This window comes from Mus musculus, chromosome 15 (genome assembly GCF_000001635.26).
Source record: "Mus musculus strain C57BL/6J chromosome 15, GRCm38.p6 C57BL/6J".
Lineage (NCBI taxonomy): Eukaryota > Metazoa > Chordata > Mammalia > Rodentia > Muridae > Mus > Mus musculus.
In genome coordinates, this window is record NC_000081.6 from 93445838 (window position 1) to 93469055 (window position 23218).

The 23218-nt window shown below is 42.4% G+C and overlaps 1 protein-coding gene across 24 annotated transcripts in view; it reads left to right on the forward strand.

Moving 5' to 3' along the window:
- Pphln1 (periphilin 1) overlaps positions 1–23218 on the forward strand; it is a 93569-nt gene that overhangs the window by 47493 nt on the left and 22858 nt on the right. For 9 of the 24 annotated variants that reach the window (NM_001358749.1, NM_001358748.1, NM_001083114.1 and 6 more), the window contains 3 exons: positions 9614–9693; positions 13835–13954; positions 19268–19408. In NM_001358749.1, coding sequence (NP_001345678.1) covers positions 9614–9693; positions 13835–13954; positions 19268–19408 — 341 coding nt within the window. Of the gene's footprint in view, positions 1–6279; positions 6337–9613; positions 9694–13834; positions 13955–19267; positions 19409–23218 lie in introns of all 24 variants that reach the window. The other 15 variants (NM_146062.3, NM_175363.4, XM_006520850.1 and 12 more) reach the window with 3 other exon arrangements.

The following is a 23218-nucleotide window of genomic DNA, read 5'->3' on the forward strand; positions in this document are numbered from 1 at the left end:
CCGATATTTTCCATATCAATAAAGATATTTAATCAGTTATGGCTTCTTCCACAGACTAGACAAGACATACCTGATCTAGAGGACCCCTCATTGAAACTCTGTTATCAGGTGATTTGTAGACTATGTAAAGTAGATGATTAAAATTAACCCCTCAGCCCTAGAAAAGATCAAATATTGAAGAATAGGCTTCTTTTGAAGGCATATGGGTAATCTACCATCATTACATAGGAATATGTAAGTTGAACAGTTAAAAATCAATGAAGATTTGAAATTTATTTTTTCTTCCTCATTTGTGCTTTTTATTGGTACTAATGTTTTTTTCTTAGTAGTTTTTTTTACTACTGGAAAATTGCATGTATGTATGTATGTATACAGTGTTTTGATAATCTATACCAAACTCTCTATCCTCCATCCTCTATATCCCTTCCCTACTCCTCATTCCTAACAACTTCATGGTCCTTTTTTTCTTTTATTTTTAACCTGAGTTCACAGATTGTGGCCAGTGTGTGCATGGGTATAGGGACAGCCACTTCACTTTCAGCACACTCTCAGGGGCTGTATGCATTTCTTTCCCAGTAGCCATCAATTGCCAGTAGCTCCTCTGTCAGGGACAGGACTTTGTGAGACTGTCCCCATCCATTCTGGGATTTTGGCTGGCTTGTCTTGTGCAGGTCTTGTGATGCAGTCACAGCACTGTTGAGTTCTTGTGTGTAAGGACCATGTCGTATCTGGAAAACTGCATTTCACAGCAATCTTCTTCTAGAACCTTTGGCTCTCAACAGTCCTTCTGCCCCTCTTCCACAGGGGAGATCTTTAGGCTCGGGAGGAAGGGGTCTGATGCCCTTGTCAACACCTAACAGGCTTATTCTGTGCACTTTGACCAGCTGTGTGTGAGCTACTATATACTAATACTACTATATATTAATAGCTACTTCAGATGGAAACTTCCTAGGAGGGGTGAGAGCTGCCTGAATCTGTAGGTATTGAAAGGGAAATTGTGGAACTTGATGTGATTATGCTACCTAGATCTGGCTGAACTGTGGCCCAACCTGGCTTTGAACTTAAAATCCTTATGCTTCAGCCTCTTGAGTGTTAGTGATTATAGGCATGTGTCACCATGCTGGGTATATCACTCCTTAAATCATAAATATAAATAACTTTCAACTCTTCCATTGCTTTCATAATTTCCCTTCTGATTTCTTTCCTGAATCCTAATATAAAGATCAGTTTGTTTATTTTTAAGCAAGTATCACTAAAAAGCAGGATTGTTTGTGGCTTGCATTTTTACCTGTTCTAAAGGAGAGGATGATTCCTGCCTCTGTAGCTGATAACAGTGAGTGTCTGAGATGGATTGAAGACGTTTGTGTTCAGTTGGTACCAAGGGAGAAAAGGGATGAGATTAGAGACTGCTTAGACTTGGTTAGCCAACAAAGAGGCGAGAAAGATGTGGCCAGGAAGAGAGACACAAAGGCAGTATGGCCCAAAATGTACCGAGAGTCCCACCTGGGGAAGGAAGGCATGGTCCTCAGTCCAGATCTGGGAAGTGGTGGGGCCTGTATTCCTAGCACAGTGTCCTCTTCCTGACATCCCATCTGAGTTAAGTCTAGGCCTCTCCTATCACCTGTATCTGCCATGATTGTCATAGGACCAGAGATTGCAATAGCTGGGCCCAGTTATTGCAGAGTGAGAACTCATAAAGTTTGAGCCCAAATAAGCTTTGTTCCTTATATTTTGTTTATCTTGGCTTTGTTCCTTATATTTTGTTTATCTCTGGTATTTTTTCTCACAGTGGTAAAAGCCGAACAGCACAGATAAAAATCTAATGTCAAAATACTAAGATTTTGTTTATGAGTCATTAAAATGTATTGATGGAGGATGAGTGAGCCCTTTGGTTTCTAAGAAACATAGTTTCTTATTTATGTGTGTGGGTATTTTGCCTGCATGTATGTACAGTCATTATAAGCCTGTAGTAGGGCTGGTGAGATGGCTCAGTGGGTAAGAGCACCCGACTGCTCTTCCGAAGGTCCAGAGTTCAAATCCCAGCAACCACATGCTGGCTCACAACCATCCGTAACAAGATCTGACTCCCCCTTCTGGTGTGTCTGAAGACAGCTACAGTGTACTTACATATAATAATAAATAAATCTTTAAAAAAAAAAGCCTGTAGTACTATAGACTTGAAGACATCATTAGTAAAAAACAGAAAGTCTCAGAAACTAGACATTGAGAGAGCCCTAGTAATGGCAACAAACAAACAAGAAAGCCCAAGTGTGAACCTCTGTATTTAAAGAGATATTGAGCCTGTTCATGTTAGCTGTTTTGAGAGAAATAAGTTATGAATTGTCCTGTTTCTCTGTACCAGAGAAACGTTTGGAGTAAATACGTGACAGAGAGTAGAATCCAGTTGGGACGGGGCTGTCCGGCCAATGGAGAGGAAGAGAGGAGGAGGGGCAGGGGTTGTCAAGTGGAGAGATCTGGGAGGATGTGACCTTAGCTGAGAGGTTAGGCAGCGGCTAGAGAGGCTTTTGTGAGGCGCATGTGCCGTCCTTCTGCAGGTGAAGGGTCCTGCGACCTGCCATGAAAACTTAGATATAATGAATCTCAATCTTTTCCTAAATTATGCTTTATGCAAAGTAGGTCTAATTACAGGCTGCACTTAGCTTAATGTGGTATTAGAAGGCCAGTGTTGTAGCCCACAGGCTTTTTGGACTCCCTGGAGGTTACCCCTAAGGCCAATTAGAAAAAACAAAAACCAAAACCAAAGACAAAGAAAGAAGCATTTTTCAGTGTGAGAGCCACCGTTTGCAAATACATCCCAGTAGAGCACACTAGGCCCTGTGAGGGATTTACAGACGGGGGATCTTACTTACTATGTGTCAGGAGTGACTCCCAGTCTCACTGTAGCAACACGAAGGTGTGTTCCCTTCTGGACATCCTCCAAAGAGGACATGGCCTCCCAGCCTGTGGAGAAGAAGCCATCTTGGTCAGGCCACCTTTGAGATGAAGTACATTTTTTACAAACTGTCAAGAGTGTGGAGAGGCTTATTATCCTGAGCACAGACAAGACACGATTGCTTTTAAGCTTCTTGGATTGTAAAGTCTGTCCTGGAAAAAAATGGCAGGCACAAACCTGTCAATCATACATTCTGGCTCCCCTGCTCTGGACAGCCAGTGATGGGCTGGGAGACAGAGTGAGTGGAGAAATGGGGCGGGGCTCACCAGTGTATGTGTGGGTTCAGCCTGGACACGCTGTCCCTGGCCTCAGCCAAAGGGTGAAAGTGAGGACAGTCCTAGAGAAGGAAAACATGGCTCCTTGTGCTTGGAGGCCTTAGCAGGCTGACCAGAATTTGTCTGTTGCAAATGAGAAGTAAGGCTTTCCACAGGGGACTGTCAGTTTACACTTTTATTAGTGAAGATTGTGGGTAGGCACAGTCCAGAAGGCTTGGAATTTTCTTACTGGCTCGAGTGCCACTTCCTCCTGCCACCACAGACACCCAATCAAGAGACCTTACGAGAAGCACAGGATGTGTTTCCTGGCGAGAACGCCTGAGGATTTTGCAGGGGTGCACAGTGCCCAAGCAAAAGGGCATTTTACCAGTCCAGAGCCGCTAGAATCACAGTGGCTGTGCTAGAGAGGACGTATGGAAGAAACATGCCTAGAAACACTAGTGTTTCTATGTAGTGGTCAAGAAAAGCTGCTTGGCCTGGCCTTCTGGGACAGCTCGGGTCTTCCATGAGTAGAGAAGTTGGCAAGTGCAAGATCATGTTGTTATGGAAGGGTCTCTCGAATACCTTTCCTTTTTGAGAAGGGCTATTTGGGGTGAAGCTCAGGAGTTATTAGGAATCTCATAGTGGTTTACTGGGCTAGGCATCAGGCAGGGAGGCCCTGATTGTTAGAGAGTGAGGGAGTCTACCTTTTATTTGGGGCCCTTTATTTTTGGTCTTTTTGTCCCTACAAGAAGCTAACAAAATGTTTTGAGATTCTAAATACAGTGTAATAAAGGGTTCAGCCAGGATGGTAGCCATAAATTTGCCTGAGGAAAATCCATATATGGGAAACTTTGTACAGAAAAATCAGTAAGTTTTAGATATTGTACTATTAGAGTACTGTAAACATGTTAATAAGAACAAGTCAGACAACTTTCCTGTTACTGTGTTATATTTCCTTTTTTCCCCTTTATTTATATTTCAAATGTTTTCCCCTTTCCAGGTCTCCCCTTCAGAAACCCCCTATCCCATTTCTTCTCCTGCCTCTATGAGGGTGCTCACCCACCGCACCTACTCCTGTCTTCCCGCCTTGGCATTCTCCTACATTGGGGCATCGAACACCCTCAGGCCCAAGTACTGCTCTTCCCACTGATGTCCACATATGCAGCCAGAGCCAGGGGTCCCTCCATGTATACTCTTTGGTTGGTAGTCCAGTCCCCGGGAGCTTGGGAGCCGGGAGGTCTGACCAGTTTGTCACTGTTGCTCCCCCATGGGACTGCAAACCCACTCAGCTGCTTCAGTCTCCTCTCCAACTCCTCCATTGGGGACCCCTCACTTAGTCCAATGGTTGGCTGCAAGCATCCACCTCTATTTGTCAGAAGACAGCCATGTCAGGCTTCTATCAGCAAGCAGCTCTTGGCATCCACAATAGTGTCTGGGTTTGGTGACTGTATATGGGATGAATCCCCAGGTGGGGCAGTCTCTGGATGGCCTTTCCTTCAGTTCCTGTTCCACACTTTGTCTCCATATTTCCTCCTGTGAGTATTTTGTTTCCCCTTCTAAGAAGCACTGAAGCATCCACACTTTGGTCTTCCTTCTTGGGTTTCATATGGTCTATGAATTGAATCTTGGATATTCGGAGCTTTTAGGCTAATATCCACTTATCAAGTGAACAAATACCGTGTGTGTTCTTTTGTGACTGAGTTACCTCACTAAGGATGATATTTTCAAGTTCTATCCATTTGCCCGTGAATTTCATAAATTCATTGTTTTTAATAGCTGAGTAGTACTCCATTGTGTAAATGTACCACATTTTCTGTATCTTTTCCTCTGTTGAGGGGCATCTGGGTTCTTTCCAGCTTCTGACTATTATAAATAAGGCTGCTATGTACATAGTGGAGCATGTGTCCTTATTACATGTCGGAGCATCTTCTGGGTATATGCCCAGGGGTAGTTGGGTCACTGTAATATTTCTTTTTTTTTTTTTTTTAAGATTTATTTATTACTATATCTAAATACACTATAGCTGTCTTCAGATGCACCAGAAGAGAGCATCAGATCTCATTACGGATGGTTGTGAGCCACCATGTGGTTGTTGGTCTTTGAACTCAGGACCTTCAGAAGAGCAGTTGGTGCTGAGCCATCTCTCCAGCCCCCACTGTAACATTTCTAATGGTGACTTAGCTTCCAGTAGACTGACTGCCTCCCTCTCCACTTGATATGTGATCCTGTGTCACATCTTTAAATGTGAACCTTATGGTTATTGTATGAACACATGTTGGTACTTATCCACTTAACGGTTTTATGTCCTCTAATGCTATCCTTAGCTGCTCTCTTCCCCACACTTCTTCCACTTGGCTGAAATTCATAGAAGAATTAAACTTTTTCTTATTCTCTGATAGTTTATAATTGCGAAACAAATTGACAGGAGACAAGTTAGCAGAGGAAAAGACTTCCAATTTATTGTGTGTGTACACATGGGGATATCCCATCAAAGGCCAGATAATTGAACTTTATAGAATTTTTGAATGCAGATTACTGGTTTCTGGTGGGGAGATGTTAAGCTGTGGGTGTTTGAATGGTTGGACACACGGAAAAGAAAGCTTTTCTTAATACACATGCAGTCTCAGATAGGCTCTGAGGAGCTCTCTGAATAGGTGACAGCCTATGAGTGTCTGGCTGGGCTCCTAATCTCCAGTCTGTTTCTTGTGAGAAAATCATTACTAGATACTTTAAAGGCAGGTTAAGGGGGCTCATACAAAGTCTCTTGGATTCTGCTCTTTATTAATCTAGATAAGTATACATTTCTTTGTTAAAAAGATGGTTTTGGGAACCACTAGGTGTCTGTGTGTCCTCTGAGGAGCCAGTGCAGTATGTTCTGTCCGGTTCTCCCTTGGCTTCTCTTCAGTTAGGGCTGCTCTGGCATTTCTGCCTCAGGCGGGCTCGGAGGAGTTGAGTATCACCAGCAAGAGCTCAGAGGCCCTTTCTCCTTGCTCCTTCTTCTGGGGTCTTCCCTTGCTCCCCTGCGCACAGAGCCGCTGGTGTTAACCCCTCCCTGCCACCTTTCCCTAGAGTCCTCGCGTGTCGGTGCTTCCTACAAACGACAGAATGAAGCAATTCGTGGAAGAGGTGAGTTTGGAAGTAGGTTCTGATCTGGAATCTTGAAGGGTGGGAGGTTTGACTTGAGAAGTTACTGAAATGGGGAAAGTATCTTTTGCTCTCAAGTCCACTGTCGGCAAGGTTGGATAGCAATACAGCTGTCCAGGTAGTTGGTTGTCTGGGCCAGTGGTTCCTGGCCAGGAATAGCTGCCAGGGGTGCATAGAGCTGTAGAATGAGGCCTTGGCAGTGGGAGATAGAGATGTCTGCTCACTCTGCGGTTTTTGCTGTCATCTGTGTTTATGTCTTTGTCTCTTGCTTTTTGCTTCTCCACTCATTTATGTAACCGATATAAATGAGTGTGTGTGAGATTCGCCCTGAGCAATCCTTTGCTTCTGCATACCAAGATTGGTTGACGTCTGCTTCTGTTAGCCATTATGCATCTGAAATTAGGAACCGTTCTTGGGCTACACTTGATCATACCTGGCTGAGCTACAGTAGTAATGCCCTGTTTCTGGAAGGCGAAGTCTGAGATTGACAGTTGTTTGCCATCTTTTCTGCGTGTGTTGTTGCTGGGTTTTTGTTTGTTTGTTTGTTTGTTTTTCCTGTGTTCTAGCTGATGCACGCTAAAATTGAATATGTAACTGGCACCATGATTATGCTCTGGCCTTCCCTGGGCTCCTTATCCTTGTGACCTTGAAAACAGATGAGCCACACAGAAGACAGTGTGTAGTATATTAGATGACAGTTGGGTTGATTATAAAGGATTACAAAACTGGAAGAGCACACTTGCAGGGTAAGAATGGCCATGGACGATGGGACCATTGCCCATTTACCTGTAAACAGTCTTTCTAGGACTCCTAAGGTCTCTGGGACAGATAGTTTGCTCAGAAAGGTTTTTTTTTCCTGCACAGGTGATTGGCAAGCCCATTTGGATTAACTCTTAAGGACATATGTAGCTCCAGTGATTTTAGACCTCTGGATAGTCAGAATGCTGATCTCCATTAGGGCTAGGTATATAACTCATATACCAATTTTTGACCCATCAGTTTTTACAGTATGCTGTATTTGGGGGAGAGGTCATCTCTCAAGAGGTCATCTTCAAGCCTACTCATATACAACTAGCTACCTAACATGATTATATCTTTGTAGCCTATTTTGTGCTGATTGGTTCAGCACCTCATCTTCTTTCAAAGGACTGTTGCAGAATAGAGAAGACAACGACCTTGTAACCCAAGTGTAGGGAATAAGTTACCTCTCTCCCTGTGTTTGGTCCTCTAGGGCAGAGTTCTCAGCCTGAACCCTTGTTGACCCTTTGATGCATTTCCTCATGCACTGATGAGCCCAGCCACAAAATCAGTTTGTTGCTACTTCATGACTCTAATTTGGCTATTGTTAGGGATTGTAGTGTAAATATCTAATCTGTGACCCCAAAGGGGTTGTGACCTACAGGTTGCAAACTGTTGTTCAAGGTGCTTTTTGACAGTAAGATAGACTTTACAATGTAGTAAAGAATTTGCCACATGAGTTGGGAATGACTGAATTAAGCTCTTGACTGTTGGAAGATGTCATGGTTGTACCAGTCCTTTTTTTCCCTCTCTCTTTCTTTCTCTCTCCTCTCTCTCTCTCATCCTCCCTCCCTCTTTCTTTCTTTCTCTTTCTTTCTTTCTTTCTTTCTTTCTTTCTTTCTTTCTTTCTTTCTTTCTTTCTTTCTTCCTTCCTTCCTTCCTTCCTTCCTTCCTTCCTTCCTTCCTTCCTTTCTCTTCCTTCCTTCCTTCCTTCCTTCCTTCCTTCCTTCCTTCCTTTCATTCATTGTAATTTATTTTTAGGTCCCGCTATTCAGCCTTGGCTGTCTTGAAACCGATGGTACCAGGATTGTGGTACCACAAGAATCTAGATTCAAAAACCTGTTTGAACTTCAGAATTGGAATCCTAGAGCAGGGTGCTCTCGCCATTAGACTCAGCATTAGTAAAGCCGGATGATTAGTAAAGCCTGGCCCCACAGCAGACTCTCATCACTTCGGCCTGCAGTTGTTTTAAGTCAGCACTACTCTCTAACGGACACAATCAGAATATCTTTACACACTGCCCGGGGCCAGGCAGGGAAGAGCTGTGTCCTGTGGCTGAGAGCCACTGTGTGGAGTGGCTTTCTGTCTTTAGGACCTTGGGAAGAGCTGTTGTTTTAAAACCGCCCCAGGTCTCTAGAGCTTGCTTAGCTGTAGCCTGGAAGTTTAAAGAGGCGCCATTTGGAGCTGGCTTTGCTGTGCTCTGCAGGCGGCTTGGTTGTCTGCTTCGCCCTTGCCTGCTCTCCTGGCTCTCCTCCCCTTTTCCAGGCTTTAGCAGCATTTGTGTGGCCACTTTCTAAAACAACTTTGTGTTAATAATATTTTAGGTTTTCAGAATTTAAGATTATAGGGTTGAATGTAAGTTAAAAGTTAAACAAATTAGCTTAACTAAATTAGCTAACTAAAAACTAAATTAAATAAGTTTTTGGTTGTTGAGCCTACTACAGTAATTTTGTTAATATATTTTCTGGCTTACATTTCTATTAAAGATGGTTCCATGAGACGTCATGTGAGTATCTGAAATAACTAACAATGGTGACTTTATCTCATAAACAAAAACATTTGTTAACATCATTCATGCCAGGCTCTGGATCAGTGTTCGGAATTAATGGGTTTCTAAATTCTTTTAAATGGTGTGGATATTTTAGGAGTATCTGCTAAATGTCCTGTGTATAGCTCCTTAACTGAATGCCCTGTGATAGCTGCATACTAACTGTAATAACATTCCATATGTTTATACTATGATATGTTAAAGATTATCAGTAACAGGGAACCTCATGGTTTGCATACTGCCCAAGACTGAGGTGGTAAGAAGAGAATGGTCCCTGCTGAGAGCAGCTGGGGTAGAGGCTTCCTGTCCTCAGGACCTTGGGAAGAGGTGGTAATACTGCACCCCAGGTTGTTAGAAGCCCAAGTATGTAGAGATTGCTTAGCTGTGACAAGGAAGTGTGAGGAGACACACTAATGGAAATGTCTTCTGCCTTTCTCAGCCTTTCTGTGGTCATCAGCTGACAGTGCTGTGGCCTATGGTGTTATTTCATTCTACATGACTTTAATGTTTTGTGATGTTACTAAGAGAGGTAGAGTTTGATGTTAAACACAGTAATATGATAAGGAATTTCCATGATGAAGAACACATCTAGCTCTCCCCATTAATTCAGCTACAGAATTAGGAACACACGAAGCAGAAACCCCGTCTTACTTTGTTTCTTTCCTTATATTCTCTCTTGGCATTGTCACATAGGTAAAGAGAGATCCATCCAGTCAGTGAAAACCTCGAGAGATGCGTCACCCTCAAGTTCCTCAGCAGTTGCTTCATCCAAGGTTTGTGACTTCAGAAGTTAGCTAGACATAGCATGTGAAGATGAATTGCAGCTGTTACTGTGGATACCCGCGGTGCTAAATGGACCCATTTGAAACCTCGAGTTTTAAGTTATCCCAGCTGGAAAAATAAGTGATCTTTTTCTCATTGATCTTTTCCTGTAAGTTTCTATGTAGCCTTTGCTCCTCTCCAATAACCAAATGGGAATAGGTATTTAATGGCCTGTGTACTCACAGGGTTTACTTTGATTTGGGGAACTGAGAATGTAGGCAAGAAAGAAGTGCAACATGAATTTAAAACAGCTCAATTTTAATATTCAGCATTTCTTCTCTTATTAACTCATAGAAAAGTTCTATAATTAGTTTAAATTTCAGTTCTATTGGAAAGTCAAGATTCACAAGCCTGATAATTTCCTTAAAGTGCTAGCTGCTCCTTTTGTGCCTTATGTGTTGGGAAGGTGGAAGGCATGTTCTTTACCTAGTTACCTCTGTCAGCCCCATACCCTTCTCTTGCCCAGAACTTCTTTAGATACTCTCTACTTTTTGGTTTTTCTTTTAATGTTTTTGACCATTAGAAAAAATAGTTATCACCTGGCAATCTGGTGTTGGTCTACAGGGGGCAGCAGTTTCTCACCCTGAGAGGAAAAAATAACCTTTGGTGACAAAGCTTCACCAGGGTCCTCAGAAATCTCAGGCTTCTGGGATGTCACATTGTTTTCTGTTTTGCTTTGTGGCAGGAGGAGGGTTGTAAATCCTTGCCCTGGCCAATCTTTGACAGAGGACATCCTCAGGCTTACAAAGCCAGCTCTTTGAAAAATCTGTATTTATGTGTGTTTTTGAAATTGGAACTTACTAAGAGGTAGCTCAGGCTGGTCCTGATAACATCCCATCAGCCTCCTGAGCGCTTAGATTACCTTCTCAGCCAATGGCTTTTTGTTGCCAACACACTATGGCTTTCAGAGTATCTTTTCAGAGTGATAGCCTTTTAGGTACATCCAGTGACGGAGGAGCAGATAGAAAAGGTACTGTGGTAGATTTTGCTCTACCTTTTACAAGAACTTAGCAATCATTAGCTTGGTTTTTCTTTATAACTCTTTTGAAAACATAAACCTCTCTTTAAAATTAACGACATTGTTTTCTTGGATATGCCTTTGTTTTCTTTTAAAAAAATTAAAATATTTTTATTAATATATTTTCTTTTGATACTATTTTAACCTTCTGAGCTGGGTAGGTGCCTTATACCTATATTCTATGTGCCAGTAGTCCCAGTACTTGAAGGCTGAGACAGGAGGATGAGCAGACAGCAGAGATCTATGGAAGATAAATCTAACAGTGTGTATTGTGAGCATGGGAGCCATAACACCCAAGCATCACATACACAAGGCATCAGCCCCAGCTGACTCTGTATCTTGCAGGGCACAGGGGCCTAGATGCTTAGGACTGTCTCTGGTTGGTTGTCTTGTTTTGTTTTTGCTTTTTTTCTTTCTTTTCTTTTTGTTTTTTTTTTTTGTTTTTGTTTTTTTGAGACAGGGTTTCCCTGTGTAGTCCTGGCTGTCCTGGAACTCACTCTGTAGACCAGGCTGTAGACCAGGCTGACGTCGAACACAGAAATCCACCTGCCTCTGCCTCCCAAGTGCTGGGATCAAAGGTGTGCGCCACCATGCCAGGCATCTTGTTTTTGCTTTTTAAAAAATGATTATTACTTTAAAATTATGTATTTTTGCGCTAGTGCCAGATATCATCAGCTTCTGAGCCCCTGGAACTGCAGTTACAGATGGTTGTGAACCAACAATGTGGGTGCTAGGAACCAAATTATGCAGACCAATTTTCCTAAGTAGACTCTGAAGACCACTGTGGCAGCCTCTCCAGGCCAAGCATTTGCTCTGTAATACACTTTCGTAGACAGACACGGGTATCCTAGAATAAAAGGCCTCTTTTGGGTTTTCTTACTTCGCTTATGTAGATCTCTTGTTACAAAGTGACAGTTTTTTTTGGTGCCATTCCTAAGTTTTCAGAAACCTGCAGTTTTTTTGAGTCAAAATAGTCAAGTATGTTCTGTGTGTGTGTGTGTGTGTATACATACATACAAACACATACATCATGATCATGCTAAATATTTCCCATGGTCAGTCTGTAGTTTGCTGAGCTAAATCAGGTGTGGATGAAGCTTGTGTGTCCCCTTCTATCATCGTTACTATCAAACCCTTTTCTCTTTTCTAATGTGAAGTAATGAGGCCTGCCTAAGTCCCTTCCGTGAAGGAGTTGTATTTATCAGAGTGGGTTTTTGTATGTTTGTTTGTTTGTTTTGCTTTTTTTTTTTCAAGACATAGTTTCTCTGTATAGCCCTGGCTGTCCTGGAACTCACTCTATAGACCAGGCTGGCCTCGAACTCAGAAATCTGTCTGCCTCTGCCTCCCAAGTGCTGGGATTAAAGGTGTGCGGCACCACCGCTCGGATATCTTGGGAGGACGGCAGCCCTTTCTTTGGACCTTTTCACGTCTGGCTGCCTGTTGGCTGCCTGTTGGAAGGCCCCATGAGCACAAGCCTTCCCCCACTCAGTCAGTCCTTCTGGAAGCTGCCTAATAGACATTATTTCTTAGGTGATGTCGAATTCCTTCAAGCTGAAAATCAAGATTAATCATCTTGGGGGGAGGGTTGTATTTGTAGTCAGGGACACACTCTAAGAGAAGAGAGGCAGGATCAGATTAGAGGTGAAGGCTTGTAGTTGGTAAATAGGTAAATGGGTATATAGGAAATAGGATGAAGTCAGCAGCAGGCCATAAGGAACGGTACATAAAGAGCAGCTAGCAGTTTGAGGAAGTCATCCAGGTTGTGAATCTTGACTTTCCTAAGGTAAGGATTTCTTTCTAATCTGAGTTCTGCTGCTGCTCTTACTATCTACAGCGCAGGCCCCCACTGGCACTGAGTGGGCTGGAAAGGTGTTTTGATGTTTATATTTTCTCCATGAACTCACTCATCTTTTTTCAAAAGCGTCTTTAGTATAATAAATTTGTCAGTGAATATAGAAAGGAGAAAGTACCAAACATTAAATTTTTGTTTAAGTCCTTTATTGTTATTCTCACAACTGCTTTGTAAAGGAAATAAGTCCGCTCTAACAAGGGACTGAGCAACACTGCCTACTGTAATCTGCCAGTCCTTCCAAAGCCCACGCTCTGACTGCATGGTATTTGATACAGAAACAAGGACATTCAAGTCTTTAACCTCTTGTGCAAGAAGTATGCTTTACATAACTCATCACAAATTATAAATATAACATAGTTAGGCCTTTCTTATACATTAAATTTACCTTAGGGATGGAAAAACGCTCTTCCAGAGGCCCCGGGCATGACTCCTTGTTCCGGCCTGATTGTGTGCAGAGGGAGTGTGGGGTGGGAGGCAACAAGCTCACACGTGGAGCACAGATATACATGCAGATAAATAACACTGGTACATAATACAAAAAAATGCATATTTTAAAAAAGATTTACCTTAGTGAATGTCAAACAAAATTAAAGATAAAAAGTAATAATCAGTGTAATGTTTGCTGTATCCTAATACAGTTCTCATTGTATTATTTATTCCTATTTATCATGGTTTTTACACTGGCCCTTGTTGGGTTCTTGAAGTTCTATGTAAATGAAATTGTTAGTGACGGGTGTGCCCTTCATGTGTGAATTGCTACTTACAGGAATTCTGGGTTGGGTCTTATGTTTCTGTTGTTATTGTTTTATTTATTTATTTATTTATTTATTTATTTATTTATTTATTATATGTAAATACACTGTAGCTGTCTTCAGACACTCCAGAAGAGGGAATCAGATCTCATTACAGATGGTTGTGAGCCACCATGTGGTTGCTGGGATTTGAACTCCGGACCTTTGGAAGAGCAGTCGGGTGCTCTTACCCACTGAGCCATCTCACCAGCCCCTGTTGTTATTGTTATTTTGAAACGTTCTCTCCTGGTGTAGCTCTGTTCCTCTGGCTTTTGCAGTTCTCCGGGCTCAGCCTTAGGTTAAAGGGCCTGGCACTTTCTCAGTTGTTTCTGCAGGAGTGAAAGGGGGTATGGTTGCTCTCAATGCACAGTGCTTCCTGCTGTTAGAGGCCTTTAAGAACACTAACGAAGACATCTCTTCATTTCCCATAGGCGTTAGACAAACCCAGCAGGCTAACTGAGAAGGAACTTGCTGAGGCTGAAAGCAAGTGGGCTAATGAAACACTAGAGAAGTCAGACGAAAGTAACTTGGCTGAAATGAATGAGTTTGAGGTATGCTTTAATTTCCCCTCTGTGTTTCACACCTGAATGTTTTGTCTGGGTTTTAAACTGATGGAAGTCGTACGTGGTACCACACACCTGTGATCCCATGCTGTAGGAGATGCAGTGCAGGCAGAGGTCATCATCAGATGGTCAGGGTCCTCATCAGAGCGTCTTTGAGGCCAGCCTGCTGTTCATGGGTTTCTATCTTTAAAACGAAAAAAAAAAAAAAGGGCAAAAAGTACCTCGGCGTGTGCTTGGGGAATAGCTTTGTTGTTATTGAATTTACCACACACAGGAGGAGTGTGGGAACAGTGTTTTAATGAATGGCTTTTTTTTCTTGCTTTGCTTGCCTAGTGGTGGTGGCACACACCTTTAGTTCCTGCACTTGGGAACAAAGGTAGAGAGATCTCTGAGTTTGAGGTCTACAGAGTGAATTCTAGGACGGAATATACAGAGAAACCAGTTTTAGGGAAAACAAAACAAAAAGAGAAACTTGGTTTTGCTTCTCCCTCCTCTTAGGCGGCCCTGGGGTGAGCCCAGGGCCTGTCCCCAGGGCCTGTCAGTTACATCCCCACCCTACGTAGAAAGTGTTTGATGAGTCCTGTGTATAAAAATACTGTCTTAACCATGTCTTCACGCATGATAAAAGGGTCAGTCTCCAAATGCTTACTGGGTAATGTACACCAGGCAGTGGTAGCTATGGTATCCAGAAGGACTTGTTTGTGAATGTCTGAGTTGTCTCCCTTTTGTTTGTTTGTTATTTTGTTGTGTGCAAAGTGCTGGTTTGTCGTTTAGATAGTAATATTCTCTTAAACAGGTCAAAGTTTTCTTGTTATCTTAGGTGTGATTACAGGTATTTTTGAATATTCTTAAATAAATATATAAATTATATCAAGTTGTTCTTAGCACTTAGTAAAACTTAAAGCATAGATAAGGAAACTATTGGATTATTTACTTATTAATATTGATTATTTTAATAATTTAGAATAATGAACTCGGGTCACCAGACTTGAGCTACAAATACCTTTATACACTAGTCCATCCACCTGTCTTTTTTTTTTTTTTTTTTTCTTAAAGATTTATTTATTTATTTATTTATTTATTTATTTATTTATTATATGTAGGTACACTGTAGCTGTCTTCAGACACACCAGAAGAGGGCGTCAGATCTTGTTATGGATGGTTGTGAGCCACCATGTGGTTGCTGGGAATTGAACTCAGGACCTTTGGAAGAGCAGTCAGTGCTCTTAACTGCTGAGTCATCTCACCAGCCCTTTTTTTCCTTTTAAAATTGTGTGTGTGTGTGTGTGTGTGTGTGTGTACAGGCGCGCACACACGCGCACGTGTGCGCATGCACATGCGGCGGTCAGAGAATGACGTTTTGGGGTGCTTCTCTCCTTCCGAGGCGTCCCACGATCTGACTCGAGCATCAGGCTTGTGGATGGAGCACTTTCATTTGCTCCGTTTGCCGGCTCCGTTCTTTTTCCTCACTGTCTTTGCTCTCACAGAATCTCTTGTTGCCTGTGATTGTTCATTCTGTTCCCATACTGCCGTCTTTGGAGTACAGGACAATGTGTGGCTCGCCTGTGCCCAGGGTACCTGAGGCTGAGAAGCTTACGCAGTCCACAATTCAGGGAGGCCGGCGTCACGGTGCTGTTAGCTGTGGAGTCTAAAACGGGCTTGAGTTCTAATGTGATCCCTTGAATGCCCTGTGCTTTGAAGGGAGGATTTCTGTTCCTCGAGTGACAGAAGAGCACAGAGCTCATCCCCAGCCCCCTGAGTGCATCTCTTAAATTTTATTTTAATTGATTGAAAATTTTATACATATGTACATATATGTTGATCATGTGTGTTCAGTCTCTCCCTTCAGTCCAGCTGCATACAGCTGAGCTTCCCCTAACATATCTCCGAACTTTCCCCTCCAGCTTTATTTTCTCCCAGTTTTGTCTTAGGTTCTTCCTGTCCATCTTAGAGGTTCCCTGGCCAGGGTGGGAGGCTAGTGTTTTCAGTGTCTCTGGCCTCCCTGACTAACAGCTTGTGGGGTGATAGTTGGTGCGCCTGGCACTGAGGTTTTCAGGTAATAGCCCTGTCTTCTGGAAGTAGCATTGTCTCTTCATACTCCTTTAACTTTCGCTGTTGCTTTTAGTCAGCGCACAAACTGGTGGCCTCTGCATTCTTATTTTTGGTTAACCTAACTCACTGCTCCATCCCCTTGCCTTCTCCTAGCTTAACTCTTTAGCTACCAGTACCCCCATCCCTCACTTTTCATATCACATGTGTTTTGCTGTCTTGTCTTAAATGTTCTCTTTAGTTGGGCTGCTATATCATTGGACCTCATCTTGATCTATCCTTCATTTTGGTTAACCCTCCCATACCTTTGTCTTTCTGCCCTTCTCACTCCACTGCTTGCTTGACCCTCCCTCCCTGTCTCCCTCCACAGTCTCTCTCTTGCGCTCTCTCTCTATATATATATCCCTCTCTCCCTTTCCCCTGTATCATCTTGTTCTGTATCCCTAAATATACCCAATTGCCTGTTTCTTAGCTCCCTGGCTTCCACTGTAGGTTAAGTACGCAAAACAACATTTGAAGCTAGGACCCACATAAGAGAATGTATGTAGTGTTTATCTTTTGGTGCCTGGGTGGCCTCAGTATAATTTTTTCAAGTTCCATTAGCAGTATATTTCATGATTTCACTTTCCTTTACAGTTGAGTGATGTTCAGTTGTGTTCTTGGTAACACATTTATATTATTTATTCATCAGGAGATGGCCATCGTCGTGGTTGATTCTATTTCTTAGTTGTTGTGAACAGAGTGACAGTGAACATGAGTGTAACTCTCTGTAAAAAGATATGAAGTCCTTTCAGTTCATTCCCAGGAGAGGTCAAAGGGAGTTGTTTGTTTAAGCTGCAGATCAGCTTGTGAAGCTGCCAGTATATTCTCACCAGCAGTGCCTAGGGATCCACACCTACACCATTGGTAGCCACTTGTATGTGCTACCATCTTGATGGTGATGGTCATTCTGACTGTTGTGAGGTCAAATCATAGAGTAGATTTCATTTGTATGTCCACTATAGCTAAGAATACTGAAAAGACTTTGTGTGCACTAACCGTTTGATTTTTTTTTTTTTCTGTTCAGTTCCTTAGCCTGTTTTAAAATTTTTTCTTTATGTTTAAGTTTTTTAGTCTCTGTGTATTGCAGCCACTAGTCCTCTGATATATGTGTGGTTGGCAAAGATTTCTCCCCCATTGTGTCAACTTCTTCTTCACTCACTTGGCGGTGTCCTTTGCTGCACAAGTGGTTTCCCTGTTGGCTCTGCACTGCCAGGTCCTGTTCCCAACTCTTTACCATGCACCCCCTACTTCTTCCTCCAGCACAGGGTTTCTCAACCTGTCAGTAGAGACCTCTCCAGGGATCCAACAATCCTTTCACAGACCACCCAAAGCCAGTTATTTAGGATTCATAAGAGTATTAAAATTAGAGTTATGTATTAGCAATGAAATAATTTTATGGTTGGTGGTCACTACAACATGAGCAACTGTATGACAGGGTCTCAGAATTATAAACATTTAGAACCACTGGTCTAGGTATTTTCAAAGATTAAGATACTTTAAAACCGTCTTAATTTGCTGAAAGTATTTGTCCAGATAAGAATTTGGTAGTGCAGGTAGAGAGAGAGCGCTGTCGTAAAACGTATTCACCCAGGTTGGGTTCTTAGCCTCCACAGGGTCGTTCACAGCCACTTAACTCCAATTGACGTCCTTTCTGGCCTCCTTGAGTATCATGAACACAGTGCTCGTATAGACAAGCAGACACCCAGACATATATGTCCTGTAGAACATTTTATTGATTAATTGATGTGCTAGGGCCCACCTTACTAGGTGGCAGTGTAACCCCAAAGCAGGTAGTCCTGAGGTGTGAGAAAGCATGCTGAGCAAGCCGGTGAGCAGTATCCTCCATGGCTTCTGCTTTAGTTTCTGCCTTGGATTCCTTCAGTGCTGGACTGTGAGCAGGATGTTTAAGTTAAATACACCTTTTTTGTTCTCCCACAAAGGTAATGGTATTTATCACAGCAATAGGACGCAACCTAGGATAGTCTTTAGGGTTTCATGTACAGAGTTATATGGTGTACACGTTTCCTTTGCTTGCATTACTGCTCTAGCTGAGACTTCAGGCTCTACACGAAAGAGTAGCAGATTCAGTGAGCAACCTTGCCTTGTTACTGACCTTAACTTTCCTCAGTTAACAACATGGCGACTGACTGGGTTTGTTTACACAGGCTCTTTCTGTTAGGAGAGACGCTAGATGCTTCCTCTGTAAAGTTGCTGTGACTTTTATCAAGAAAGGATGCATTTAAGGAGATGGTCATATGTATTTTCTGTTAAGTATATTTGCTTAATGGACAGTGTATTAATTTATATATTTGAACCATCCTCACATCTCTTGAATAAAGTCAGCTTAGTCATGATGTGATCTTGATATGATCTTAAGTTCAGTTGAGGACTTTGCGTCTGAGCTCATCAGGGAGATTCTTCTGTAAGTGTTTTTTCATGTGTGTGTGTCTGCCTGTCTGTCTAGATTTAGTATCAGAATAATACCATATCGGCTTCATAAAAATAATTTGGAATACTTTTGTTTATTTGTTTCCAGTTATGGAATAATTTAAGTATTATTGGCATTCTGATAGAATTTTGGGGTGAGTACATCTGGTTGTGGGCCTCTGTTAGTTCAGAGACTTGATTACCGCTCCAGTTTTATTGCTGGCAATGGATCTCTTTCAGTTGTTTATTTTATGTGTATGAGTTTTTGTCGGAATGTATGTGCCTGGGCCCAGAGTTACAGACAGTGACTGCCATGTGAGTGGTTGGAACTATCCTTAACCTCGGGAGTACTTGGTATTCTTAGCTGCTGAGCCATCTCTCCAACCACTAATGTAGTAGGGCTTTAAAACCTATATCTTTATGGTTTTCTGAATTTCATAGGCATCTGTTTTGCTTCCTTTTCATTTTTAATTTTACTAATTTGGGTTTTCCTTCCTTTCTCTTGTTTAATCTGGCAAAGCATTTGTCACTTTTTAATTTTTTTTCATAGAACCAGCTCTTTATTCTTTTAGTTTGTGTCTCACAACAAATTGAGAAAAGTAGCAGTCATGTCCTCTGGCCTTCCTCATACACGCTCATTATGTATCATGGCAGTATACATTTTCTTAAAATTGATTAAATAGCATTTCCTTTTAATATAATCTTCTCTTAGTGACCGTATACACAGTCCCAAATGCTCTATGTCCTTCAAGAAAATAACCGAGGACTTCCTCTGTTTTCAAGGCGGGATCCACGGCACCCTTATTTATTGACCAGACAGAAGAACCCGAGTCAAACACAGTAGATGGTACAGAACTGTATGAAGACAGCCAGCTCAGCAACCGCTCTAAAGCCATTGCCTCGAAAACCAAAGAGATTGAGCAGGTGAGAATGTCGTCCTCCACAGGCACGGCCGCTCTGTTCTGTGACGTGAATGTTTGCACTGAATAAATAGAGTGATTGTCTTTTCCACTTGAAACTCCAGAATTCCACTGAATGTGTGTAGAGGCCAGAGGACAGCCTCAGGTGTTCCGCGTGTCTCTTCTTTTCTGAGACAGGGTTCTGTTTAGTTCAGAACCAATGAAGTGGCTACCCAGGAAGACCCAGAGTACACTGGTCTCTGTCTCTGGGTCTTTCGGTTCCTTTGTGTTTCCTGTTGGGGTCTCATATTGTAGCCTTGGCTAATATGGAACTAAAGCCACCTTCAGACTCACTGCAGTCTTGCTGCCTCAGTTTCCCCAATGCTAGGTTTTTCGTTTGAGCCACCGTGTCAGCATTTTTTTTTCCCTGTAAATTCACTTCATGTGGTGGCCTCCTTGTGTTTCTTTACTGTAAGAGAGACTTCCCAAGGGCAGGACTTGTGCTGCCTAGTGGTTTGTCTCTACCACCTCCAACAGCCATTCAGTGTGGCCGACTCATGAGAGGATTCACCGGGTGGATGATGGGCAAGTCCTAACCCTAACAGTGACCTTTGGGTGGTTCCTGGGTCACTTAAACTTACAGGCTGTCGTGTGTTTCTGCCTGCCCTGCTTAGGTGGCACCCTCACCAATGCTGGCTTACAAGATGCTGTTGGGATAAGTGAATTCATGTTCTGCCCTTTGCTTCCTATGCTCTATTCGCTTTTAAGATTTATGAGTTTTTATGTTACGTGCTTTGTGTAGGAGTGTCTGGGCACTACTTGTGTGCCTGGTGCCTTCAGAGGGTGGAAGAGGGTGTTGATCCCCTGGAACTGGAGTTACAGACAGCTACAAGCTGCTATGTGGGTACTGGGAATTGAAATCAGGTTCTCTGGAAGAGCAGCCAGTGCTCTTAAACACGTGTCTAGCCTCCTGAGTTGTAGATTTTTGAAGACAAGTTCTCTTAAGAGTATAACTAGAAGAAAAACTCAGTGGGAATACCAGGGAGTATTTTGTGTTGTCTTTTATGAATATCCTCACTGTTTCTTTGTACTCTTATTTACAATTGGTTACGTTGATTGTGAGAAATTTATCATACCTTGATGGTGTACTATTATTTAGCATGAGGTCAATTTTTATAGATCTCTGTGAAAAACTACACATGTTGGAGTGTAAAGACGTTTATATATAGCTGCTATTCAAATGCATGAAATAGCTGTTGCTAAAGCTGAGACTCACTGGATGCCTAGTGACCCAAAGAAATGGAGAGCCAGCTCTCTATTATGGGGGTGGTGGTACACTTATTTACGATGCTGGGGCAGAGGCCAGAGGATCTCTTGAGTTCCAGGCCACCCAGAGACTTATCAGAGAAGGAATGACAAACAAGGGGTAGGGGATAAATAAAGAAAATGGAATTACTACATTTTAGTATTACTAGAGGATTAAAATGGTTACTGAATTATAAAACAGTTGAGCAAGGTGACAGGTGCCTGTTTATGAAAAATGGAGGCAAGAAAAAATTATTTGTTACGTATGGTGTATATCATGAGGCACTACCTTGAGAAAGAGATGATCTCTGGGGCGCTCTTCTGTTAGAGACTTCGGATTCCTCACATGAGCAAGAAGTAAGGCCAGAATTTCCCCTTCCCCCCCAAATTCAGGAAGCTAGCACATGATAATAAATGTATGGTTAGAAATATTGCTAATTTTTAAATAGAGCAAATAATTTTCAAGATAACGTTTTCCAATTTAAGGATTAAATATCAATGGATAGAAAGTCATGAGGGTCTAAAAACAAGGTCGTAGCTACATTGGGTTTTGGTAATTTCGCCTTACATTTTTTAAATAAATAGTAGTAATTACATTATGTGTATGAGTTTGTGACTTCCTGTATATCTGTATGCCTGGTGCCACCAGACACTAAAAGAGGACATCAGATTCCCAGAACTGGAATTCCAGACAGTTGTGAGCCGCCATGCGGGTGCTGGGATTGAAGCTAGTTCCTCTGGAGAGCGAGCAGCATGTGCTCTTAACTGCTGAGCCATCTCTTCAACTCTCCTTGGGTTTTAAAGCCCAAGGTCTTTTAACTGAGGCAATATTATAGTTTAAATAAAATTCTACTTGAAAGTTTCATCGTGAGCACACTACAGCAGTTCTTGACGTTTAAAGGCGGCACATGGGTAGACTGTGGTGGGATTGATTACCTCATTGAGGAGACATAGGGTAGACTGTGGTGCCATTATCTCAGTGTGGGGACATTCTTTTAATGTATTTTTACTTTTTCATCCCTGGACAGAATTTTGTTAATTAGCCTTAACAAAGAGTGGTCCATTTTTCATGTTAAATTTTTTGGTTCCAGTTGGTAGCCTTTCCTGGCTTCTGAGTTTATGGCACAAATTTTAGAATTTCTCATGACCTTTTATTAATTCCAAAGAGATCTAATGCTCAAGGCTATGAGCGAGTCACTCACTTGAATGTTTGCAGCAATGCCTTGGCTGATTCAGAGTCCGTTCTGCTTTGATAAAGTGGTGCTCAGAATAATCTATATGTGAGATCCTCTGGTTTCTTGGAATCCTGACATCCAATGTTACTTTCACAAAGCTTCCTCTTTCTTCAAAGACAAATACAATGTAACCAGGTACCGGATGCTTGTACAGGTCCGTGCAGATGAGATGCAGTGTTAAGACAAATACAATGTAACCAGGTACAGGGTGCTTGTACAGGTCCGTGCAGATGAGATGCAGTGTTAAGACAAATACAATGTAACCAGGTACAGGGTGCTTGTACAGGTCCGTGCAGATGAGATGCAGTGTTAAGACAAATACAATGTAACCAGGTACAGGGTGCTTGTACAGGTCCGTGCAGATGAGATGCAGTGTTAAGACAAATACAATGTAACCAGGTACAGGGTGCTTGTACAGGTCCGTGCAGATGAGATGCAGTGTTAAGACAAATACAATGTAACCAGGTACAGGGTGCTTGTACAGGTCCGTGCAGATGAGATGCAGTGTTAAGACAAATACAATGTAACCAGGTACCGGGTGCTTGTACAGGTCCGTGCAGATGAGATGCAGTGTTAAGACAAATACAATGTAACCAGGTACAGGGTGATTGTACAGGTCCGTGCAGATGAGATGCAGTGTTAAGACAAATACAATGTAACCAGGTACAGGGTGCTTGTACAGGTCCGTGCAGATGAGATGCAGTGTTAAGACAAATACAATGTAACCAGGTACAGGGTGCTTGTACAGGTCCGTGCAGATGAGATGCAGTGTTAAGACAAATACAATGTAACCAGGTACCGGGTGCTTGTACAGGTCCGTGCAGATGAGATGCAGTGTTAAGACAAATACAATGTAACCAGGTACAGGGTGCTTGTACAGGTCCGTGCAGATGAGATGCAGTGTTAAGACAAATACAATGTAACCAGGTACAGGGTGCTTGTACAGGTCCGTGCAGATGAGATGCAGTGTTAAGACAAATACAATGTAACCAGGTACAGGGTGCTTGTACAGGTCCGTGCAGATGAGATGCAGTGTTAAGACAAATACAATGTAACCAGGTACCGGGTGCTTGTACAGGTCCGTGCAGATGAGATGCAGTGTTAAGACAAATACAATGTAACCAGGTACAGGGTGCTTGTACAGGTCCGTGCAGATGAGATGCAGTGTTAAGACAAATACAATGTAACCAGGTACCGGGTGCTTGTACAGGTCCGTGCAGATGAGATGCAGTGTTAAGACAAATACAATGTAACCAGGTACCGGGTGCTTGTACAGGTCCGTGCAGATGAGATGC